This window comes from Alnus glutinosa, chromosome 3, assembly GCF_958979055.1.
Source record: "Alnus glutinosa chromosome 3, dhAlnGlut1.1, whole genome shotgun sequence".
NCBI classification, from domain to species: Eukaryota; Viridiplantae; Streptophyta; class Magnoliopsida; order Fagales; family Betulaceae; genus Alnus; species Alnus glutinosa.
Genome location: NC_084888.1, coordinates 3,034,686 through 3,045,557, shown reverse-complemented (window position 1 = coordinate 3,045,557; position 10,872 = coordinate 3,034,686). Strand labels below are relative to the sequence as shown.

Below are 10,872 nucleotides of genomic sequence, written 5' to 3'. Positions count from 1 at the left end.
TTTTGTTTATAAACTTGGCTACGTTTATTAAATTTTTTTGTTTTCTCTTATCTTCTCAAAAAAACAGAAACATTAACAAATAATTCAAATACAAAGTATTCATAAAAACAATTTTCAGTTTTTGAACACATCAAAATACTTTTCCTAACCAAAAACAAATGCATCCCCCCAAAACTAACAAAATTTGCATTTATCTCGGATATTGATATATAATTTATGGTAAAACTTTATATAGTCCTCCAGTCTCTTCCGCTAAACTTAAATCAAGATTTTTTATATTTATTTATCTAAATTTAAAAGAATTTAAATTGGTGATTATGAGAAACTATTTGTAAGACTTATATAACGGGATAAATAATTAAATAATTAAACAAATTAATTTTTATTTGGAAGAAAAGATGGGAGCTCAGACGCACGATTTCTCGCATTAGGAAAAGCACCTTCATTGCCAACGTGTTATGGTAAATTAGACAAGGACAAACACATGGCACAAAAATCTTTTGTGCTTATGATTAAAGGGTGGGATGATTGTACCATTGACCAATATTTCAATCGGACGACACAAACGTCGTACAGTTTCTGATTTTAAAAAAGGAACTAGTGGTGGAAGCACTACTGCACTATTGTGTTTGTTAATGGCTTTTATTTTTTTATTTTTTTAAGTGTCTTTATTTGATATAAAACTGAAAATATTTTTATGTATTTAAGGAGTGCTTTCTGATTTTGATTGTTTGTTAATGTCTTTGATAGCAAAAACACAAAACAATGTGGTTGATATATATAAAAGACAGAAAACAAAGACTTTGTTTTATAACATTTTTTTTACTGTCTAATATTGTTTTATATTTTCATAACAAAAACATTAATAAACAACTCAAAACTACACTCATTTTAAACAAAAATTAAGAATAAAAAACACCATCTAAAAAGCTTTATTGAATGTTTACATGTTTTCTTTTAAGGTCTCTCGTTTGTTTAGACGTAAACTATACAATTGCATGCTTAAATTATAAGCAATATAAACAGGTAATTACACTGGATCTCAATCAAACCCCCAAAAGCCTTCTATACACACTATCTTCCTCCAATCCTTCGCATCTCCTCGTGGTCGTATTTTTCTCTTCCTCGCAATTCTAGATTGCAAACAAACAACGAAAAATAACCATTTTTTTCTAAAATAATGTTTCACATAAAATAATTTAGGGACAACCCAAGTTTCGTGCAAGTAAATCAAAAATAAAAGGAAATTGTCAGATGACTCGGCCCTATAAATTGTTGGAATATAAGCCAAGAAAACTGGATGACAATTATACCGATTATAAGTTGAACAAAAACGTGAAACCTTTCCTGTTAAGTGATTTGAAAGAAGAAGTTAAAATGAAGTCTTTCTTGATCAGCAGAAGATCCAATAGATAAAAACAGGAAAATTGAAATACTTTCTGTTGAATTAATTGGTGAGTGCAAAAGTTAGTGCTTGCATTAATTTTTTTATATTGACTAATTAAATAAGGAGGTGGGCAAACCAAAAGCGTCTGATATTAATGGAAGAAATTCTCCATTCATTAGAGAGATCGATTATCCAAACAAAAAGAGGAAGCTTCCTGCACCCTGGTAAAGAAGTCCTCATTGTCACTACATTTTTTTTTTCTTTTTCTTCACTTTTGTGTTGGATAAAAATTTCGGGAAGTAAAGACGCCTCTAAAAAGTGATGTTCATTTTAACTACGTGAAAAATACATATTTTCTTATTAATTATGTTACTAAAAAAGCACGTTAGAAGCAAATGCTATTAAACAGACATGTGCTAAGAAACACATTACATTTTTAGAAGTTGGATTGTATGAAGTCCTACAACTGAAGTTTTCGTCCGTTTGTTTTTGTACATGAAAAAAAAAAAAAAAAAAAAAAAAAAAAAAGGAACGTAATTTTGTGAATTGAAATCACTCTAAATGAACTATCTCTATATTTTAGATGTGGACTAATATGGTCATGGTTTTAAGTTAGTACATCTAACAGTATATATGCGGTCAATATTAACACATTTTTTAATAAATTCAAATTATATAATGTCATGCATACCTGTTAAATGTTAAACTTTAAATCCTGACGGTATTCATTTGTAGAAGATCATTGTCCCTGCTCAACGGTGTGGTGACTAATCACATGATCAAATTAAGAGTCATAAATCAGAACCCGGCCACCTCCATGAAAGCACCCCACGACTTCATGCATTCATGGCCTCATGAGGTGTAAAGCGATGAGACGGTGTCGGCTGTTATAGAGTTGAATACCATAATTGAGAGCTGCAAGATCTCCTGCAGCAGACAAAGACATTTCCTTCCCTTCCTCTCGATCTCTTCATCTCCCCCTTTTTTTTTTCTTTTTTTTCTTTTTTTTTTTTGACAATAATTCTGATTTCAGTTTCAGAAAGCTACAGTAAATACCAGTGCAAGTCAGAAGCATATCTTTAATGCCAACTTAAAAAAAAAAAAAAAAAAAAAAAAAAGGCGGATATGAGTAAAGTGAAATTGATATAAGTCCAAATTTTGTTTTGTTATATTTAATAGGTATATATCTTGCCATGTCATTTAAATACTTTAAATAACGTAACAACATATTTACCATTAAATATGTAAAATTTAATATGATTCATCTCGATTTTAAAGGATCTTATTCTCAACTAATAACCAATGTCTATGGCATCTTAAACAAACAAAAACTAGAAAAGCTAGAAAAATTTAGAAATGTCTTAGGCAAGTAAGTGTCGAATATCCAAACTACAATTTAGGGTAGTCAATTTCTGACGCAACCTGCGAATCCGACACAAAATTAGCATGTTAGAATTTAGTGTAATAAGATTTAAGTCAAACCGGGTCAACTTGACTAGACACGATTAATAAACAGATCAATCTATTTAACCTACAATTGACCCATGTAACATATATAAATTTAAATTACATTTCAACTCTATCTACCTCTCAATTAATTAAATAATTAATGTTGATGCTTAGTGAGAAGGTTTTATCATGTTATTTGTTAGAAGTTAGATTATTTTTATTAATTATGACCAGCTAATTGGATACTGATTGTCAAAAATCTAGTTGTGGGTATGCATAATTGATAAAATTTATACTTATAAGATATGAACTTGTGCTAATTAGGTCGTACCAAGAATTTGGGTCAACTTAATTCATTTATATTAAACAGGTCGAAACAGGTTGAAATGAGTCGTGTTCGAATCAATTCAATATAATTTGTTTTATTAAACAAGATTATATAGAACGGGTCGTATTGTGCCATGGTTAAATGATTTGACATGTTTAATTAAATAAACCAAGTTAAAATTAACCCATATAATCGATTACACACCAACCCAAATACCCAATCCATGAACCCATTGATCAATAGATAGCCGGCGGCTAATTACAATTAAGGAGATCGAGGGGGTAATCTAATTCTAAATTCAGAGTTTCACGAGTGTCCAAATTGAGCTACGTACATCTAACACAAACCCTAGCAAGGTCTACAGGCAACATGTTTTCCAAATTAGAAAGAAGAGAACATATATTATATATATATATATATATATATATATTAAACGTTTGAAAAGAGATCGAGAGGAGGTTTGGTTGCTTGTTTTATTGGGTGGGGGAGACGATGAAAGCGAGAAGCATCGCTCGGTAGTGCGTTCAAGTTCCAACCTCTGCAATGCTCTGCAAGGCTGGCCTCCAGTGGCCCCCACCACCATGATACCTGCCCACACCTCCTCTAATACTGCTGCTGACCGTGCTGCCCCCGTTGCTTCCCTGACGGTGAACCTCCTGCTCCGTCTGAAAAAGAGAGAAGCACGCACAGGCATGGATAATGGATATTAATCAGTCAGTAGTCACACGCGTTAGGAAAGTGACAATTCACTCAAGGAACAAAAAGTATGTCCTTGTACAAGATTCTGCATCGAAATTATTTTATGTTAATTTGGAGCGTTAATGTTTTTCTTAAAAAAGAAGAAGAAGAACCAAATATTATCAAACAAAAGTCAATACAACGAGGTTGATGCCCACTATATTGAAGCAGTGTTTGGGACGTAACATAGCGTAAAATAAAAATAAATAAATAAATAAATAAAATGCTGAAAACAAATGGGGTCTTAAGTTTTACAAAAGTTGCAATTGTAAAGCATTTTGGTATGTCTACTTTTTGGTTCAATGGCCCACAGACCACATAAAGAAAAAGTTGATTCATTAGAGGCAGAAGAACAAACAGGTCAGTGAGCTAGTGGAAGAGCTTTTGCGTTATTTCTTGAGGTGCCTTTTCTTTCTTTGTCGTTGCTCAATGCTCATAATAAGAGACAAGCAAATGGTACTGGAGAATGAGAGTGATCCTTTCAGGCGAAAGACGACAAGCATGGGTTTAAAAGAATTAGTAATGTTAAAAATCATATTTTTTATTTTATTATTAATAATTAATTTTTTATTTTTTATTTTTTTTTTTAAATAAGAATTTATTTAAAAATTAATTGGCACTGTTAAGTAAACACGATGGGATAATAATTCTAACGTTGATTGCTTTTAAAGTATACACGAACTTTAGCCACCTCGTTGTATAGCAATCAATTCTCGTTAATTTACTTTTTAAAAAGAAATTGAAATATTATATACAAAAATTTATAAAGTATAGAATATAGATACACCTTAATTAAAGAGAAAAAATATATAAAATATATATATAAACCTACTTAGAAAGATAAAAAAATATAAAATATATATACCCCTAATAAATAATGTCTAAATTACAAAATTCTGCTTGCTATAGCTTTATAGCTTCAAACTACCATGAACATACGGGGATCCTCGACTCCTACGTTCAAGTCATCACAAAATAAAGGCAACCAACTACTAATTAAACCAATTACTTAAAATTCAGACATTTATAATAGACACAGGTAGCATGCATTGAGATCCACGTATAAAAGTATCTATTTCATGCTTATAAGAAAGAAAAAAAAAAAAAAAGAAAAAAAAAAGGAGAGAACAAAAAGGGATATTTAATCATCATAATTTCTAGCTAGATTCCTTACTAGTTTATCATGGGAAGAAAATATTAATGGCCATGTTTGTTAACAAGTTATATATATATATATATATATATATATATATATATCAAAGGCATATTCCGAGCTAATTAAGTAGCACCCTCAATATAACTATATATAATATTATATCTTACAAATTATCCGAAGACAACTTGGGACAAAATAAAGCGTGTTTGCCATAGAAGTCCAGATTATGCCTTGAAACCTGTAATCTAAACAAGGCCCAGATTATTCCAAACCTAGACGAGCTAGATAAGATTTAAAATTAAGGAATCCATAAGAAATCACCCTTACCTTATGTTCTATAATCTCACGCTTTTTCTCTTACCGATTTATATTCTTATTCTTTAACCTTTTGGGTACTAAATAAAGATGCCCTTTATTTGTTGAAATGACAAAAGGAATAAATAAATAAATAAATAAATAAGATTCCCAAAAAATCACATCCTACAATGACGAGATTACGCTAACAAGTTTTAGTAGTAATTAAAGAGCAAATCAATGAAGGGTTTTAACTTTTAACGTAAAAAGATGTTTACCTCAACAGAACCGGAGTTCTCGAATTTCGGTTTCGGATTCCTTCTCGTCTCAACGCCAACACCAAACCCAAGCCCTCCTTTCTCAAGCAACTTGCCCAGTTTCACGCATTTCTTCGCAGCAAACTCCTTCAACACATCTAAAACAGCACACAAACGTAAAAATAAAATCCAACAAGAAAAACGACAAATCTGACCATGACCATGTAATGGTAACACTATAGTACCTTCGAAGCTAATCAAACGATAAGCGTGGCCGATGAGCAACGTGTCATCCGGCCGGAGAAGCTTGAGCTGCTTCAATGGCGTCCCGTTCTCGGACTTGGACGTCGGGGAGGTCACCACGTGTGCCACGTAGTGCCCCGGGTTGGAGTTCATGACCTCGTGAGCGCTCACCGACCAGTAAACCCTCTCCACCTTGTTCCCCGGGTGTTGAATGACCACCGTCGCCGCCTCCGACGCCTGACAGTTCCCCATCTCGCCGATCAAACACCGCCAACGATCTAACAAAGCTCGGTTCTATAACTATTTAGTGCTTTCTTAAAGCCGTTTGAAGAGGGAAACGTTTTGCTTCAGGGGCGCGCGTTAAATGAGATGGTCAGCCAGTGTACGTAGGGTGAAAACGGACATGATCTAAAGGCGTATTAAATTGAATGTCCCTGCTATTAGGGAAGCTCCCCGTCGTCGTCGTCGTCGTCCTCGGGCTTCGGTGATTGACGTGCCAATGAGGTCACCAACGTAAAGTCGGACCCAGTTTCTGAGAGTTTCTCTGAGGGGAAATGAGAAAATGTTTAAAAAAGGCAGAGGGAAGAGAAGTGTGTGGGTTTGGAGGAATTAATGATGAAATGCTGGGGGGTGCTTAAATTACATCATCAGCTAATGAAGAGGAAGCGTAAATGGTGTACGAGCCAACAGAAACTCTTTGAGACGTGTTTAGATCTGCAAAAACACCTTGGGTTCCGTCTTGAGCTCTGACTTCTGTGACACAGAGCGCGTGTGCGTGAGTGGGGCCGCTCTGGATCTCTATTTATTTCCGGTTTTATTCGTCTTAATCTGATAAAAGCAAAAGTACATTCGAGATTATATATATTTTTTCAAAATAAAAAATTCATTTTTTTTTTTTTTTTTTTTTTTTTTTTATATATATCACATGAAATATTTTAAACATATAAGAAAAAATTTCACTTAAATTCACTAGTCTTTCGTTACTTTTATAAAAAAAATATATAAACTTTAAAAGTTGTCAATTTAAAATATCAATCTTTAATTTTTGAGAAAAATATATATTAGCCTCCCAAACTACCACCCTTTCTCCGGATGGCACTCCGAACTACCAACACTTGCACTCCGACCCTCCAAACTACCACTTTCTGATTTTTTGGCCCCATCCGTCTATTTATACCGTTAATTCTAACAGAAATTTGCCAAAAACTCGAAAATACCCCTCCCTTAACCGTGAGAATTTCAAAATGTAGGAGGGGTATTTTCGAAATTCTGTTTAAAATTGACGGTATAAATGGACGGATTGGGCCAAAAAATCAAAAAGTGGTTGTTTTAGGGGGCCAGAATCTAAGCATTGGTAGTTTGGGGGGCCATCCAGAGAAAGGGTGGTAGTTTGGGGGGTAATATATATTTTTCTCTTATTTTTTTTTTAATTTCAATCTTATGTTAGAATTTTTTATTAAATCCTATCAAAAATCTTAAAATATTCAGGTATAAGTATTTTTGTAAATTCTGACCAACATTTAAATCTTAGCAATTTTTTTCTTTCTTTTTTTCCTAAAAAAAATATGAGTATTTCAGAAATTTTTATAGGATTTAACGAAAAATTTGAGCGGATGGTTGAAATTAAAAAAAATTGAAATATGAATACCTTAAATTAAAACCTTTTAAAGTTTAAATACTTTTTTATAAAAGTAATGAAAAATCATAAATTATAAGTGAAATTTTTTGAAAATAAAAAATACAGTCTAAAAATATTAAGAATATATGTGTTTTTTCTTTTAAAAAAAAAAAAATACAATCGGGTTTTGATGCTGAGGTGGACACTCAAAATTGGGATGTGACGGAGAGATTGAAAGACGTAAGATTCCAGCTTCTGTCTCTCCATTTTATTTTTCCCTCTTTTTCACATTTGTAGATTCGTTTTCAACTTTCACTGAGCAAATGGTAGGGTCGGTTGTGATTCGTGGGCGATTTCTTTTCACGCAAAGACGCACGCAAAAATCAATTATAGCTATTTTATTTGGGCATGTTATAATAATATAAAAAAATAATTTTTGTAGAACACATTGATGTATAATATTTACACAACAAAGATATATAAGTGAAACCAATATATATAACACATTCTAATAATACAAAGAGAATTGCATGTATTATTTTTAAATTCGACTAAATCATAATTTCTAATATTAATATAATAAAATTAAAAATTCTTATTTAGAGAGTCAAAAACTTTCTCTAATAAATGTGGGACCATTGGTGCATTCCCGTCACATGTTACATGTGGGCTACTTTCGTTTTCAATGGGTCTAGATTGTTGAATATGGTGGAGGGGAAATTGATTAGCAATTAACTGCCCGTACAGTATGCAATAGGGGCAGCTATGTGAGGGTATATGGGCTTCTACCTTTTATTATTATTATTATTTACAAAATGATGGATTAAAATTTGTGTAAGATACACATAGCCTCGTATATTCAATGATAACTTTAAAAAGTGAGAGGATAGGAGAAGGACTACGAAAGGAAATGAATATTTTCTTTTTCTTTTTCTTTTTTTTTATTATTATTATTTTTTCGAATTGTCCGAACAAATGTTCGAGCAAATGGGGATTTCACCTGCTTTAGCTGTTAATAATACATTTAAGATGAACAACTCGTTGCACCTGATCCGAACAAGAATACGTTTTTTTTTTAAGAGCGAACAAGAATACATAAGTAATAAGTGATGTTACATGTATTTAAAAAAAGAAAAAAAAGTGAACGTTACATGTGGCCTCGTGTACTGTGTTTGATTAGCTCTCAAATTCTTTATGTTTTGACATTAATTTGATCAATTTGACTCACCAACAAAAAATGGTTCACCTTCTTGATCCTCCCTCTAATCGAAATGAAAGGCTACCAAGCTGTCTGAAACAGGGAATGAGTTTGCTTAGTATAGTAATTAACAAAACCCTAACCATAGGTTTAGGGTTTCACCATCATAACCGGCCTCGTGACACAATCTTGACAACCACTGATTATGAGTTGAACAGAACATCCAAGCCGGTTGTGAAAGTGGGGTTCTAACTAATTTGTTGGATTCCACTTAATTTATCCAACATTTTCAAACCTTTACCAAACAATGAGAGAGCCTTTACCACCTAAATTAAGGAGTTAGGCTAATTGCTTTTTCACATATTAGCTTACTGGTCAAACACGCTGTGGTCCTTTTGGAGGGTAAAAGGCCACCACTCATAATGAATTAGCACCTAATTAATTGTGTGCTTGTGTGCCGCCCGTTGTCAACTTTGCAAACGCAAAAGAAGATTTTTTTTTTTTTTTTCAAGTGAAATTGAGATCAATTATTTTTTTATGGTCAATATTTTATGTTCCTGTTGAATATGTTGTCATGTCATTTAAAAATTTTAAACGAAGCAACGTTGTGTACACAATTAAATAAAACAAATTAAAATCATAACCATTAAATAACTAAATTGATATTTTCACAAGCACCCACTCTCCCTTTAGGTTGAGACATATCAAATTAGGAGGTGCTACAAAAACATCACTTACACACTCTTTACACATTCATCCTCTTACATGGGATGGAGTGGGGCCTACGTGGTGTGAGTCCTCCATGTGAGAGGGTAGGTGCGTAAGGCTATCTCCAACAGAGTAGTTATTTTAACCAAAATAGTCAAATATGACTATTTTGAACATTTTTTCCCCTCCAACAGATTAGCCACTATAACTTTTTATCTTCAACATTGAATAGTGAATAGCCAACACTGGCTATTCACTGTTCACCTGTTTATAAATTTTTTATTAATATTTTCTCTCTCTTCTTCTCCCTCTTTATCATTTAATAAAAGAAAATGATTAAAAAACAATATTTTAATGAAATGAAGAGTAGAATAAAGAGTATTGTTGGAGTGTTTTTAACTGTTGGAGTAGTTAAAGTAAATATTTGTAGTTTTTGAGTAGCTACTTTAACTTTAACTGCTGGAGATAGCCTAAGGAGTGTATGTAAAGTATGTTTTTTTATCCTTTCCTTATCAAAATATATTGGGCGATAGGAAAAAGGAAAACTACTCTTCTTTCGAAATGCAATAGAAATAAAATTAGTGGAAAAAGAAACTTCACCCCCCCGGCCCATTGGGCTGCAGAGTGAATTGGTTTGCTGAATTGTATAAGGGCTTGCCAAACTTTCCACTATGGGCTTTTACCACGTCCATGTCCATCCCAAAAAAATTAGGCCAATTTATGGTCATGGGCCGGAGCTGATCAGAAGTCAACCACGGAGCCGGGTTCTAATGATATTTAATGGCCCATTCACAACGGAGTCTTTAAAGAGTCATTTTCTTCATATTTTAAACGGCATTATCTTAAATTCACTCTCCATCCGACTTTTTTAAGTTTTTTTTGGTCCTTTATTTTAAAGAGTAATGCTATTTGGGATACGATACATTTATAACTTCTATATAATTATAATATTTTGATTTGTTTTCTACATGTGAATCCTATATATCAAATGATCAATTTTTATTTTTATTTTTTTTAAATAATTGTTAAGAGTTGTAAAAAAGTTGTAAATGTATCATATCTTAGTAGATGAGAAATGATTGTTGTACGACCATTGACACAACTTTTGTACAATTTCAACAATATTTTTTTTTTCAAACTAACCATTGGATTTGTTTTCTTATATGTGGGTCATACATATCCAATAGTTGATTTTAAAAAAAGTTATTAGAGTTATACAAAAGTCATACAGAATATGTAAACATATCATATTGCAATACGATTATGATACAATTGGGATGGAGATATGATATGTTTACAACTTCGTACAACTCTTGTACAACCCCAACAACTTGTACAAGAGCTGTACAAAGTTGTAAACGTAGCATATCTTATTAGGATGACGTGAGAATAAAAATGAACCTTTAGATCAATAAGGACTTTGCAAAAAAAAAAATCAATGTCTGATTTTCACGAGATATGATTGTAAAAGTGATAAAAAAAATAAGGGTGATAAG

At 32.3% G+C, this 10,872-nt stretch overlaps 1 protein-coding gene across 1 annotated transcript; it reads right to left on the bottom strand.

Annotated features, from left to right (window-relative positions):
• Window positions 1-3,360: 3,360 nt before the first annotated feature.
• LOC133862209 (uncharacterized) lies at window positions 3,361-6,622 on the bottom strand. Its single transcript, XM_062297972.1, has 3 exons — window positions 5,855-6,622; window positions 5,631-5,767; window positions 3,361-3,829 (listed from the first exon to the last, which is right to left on the bottom strand). The coding sequence occupies exons 1-3, from the start codon at window positions 6,102-6,104 to the stop codon at window positions 3,689-3,691; spliced, it is 528 nt and encodes a 175-aa protein (XP_062153956.1). The 5' UTR covers window positions 6,105-6,622; the 3' UTR covers window positions 3,361-3,688.
• Between the last annotated feature and the right edge of the window lie 4,250 nt (window positions 6,623-10,872).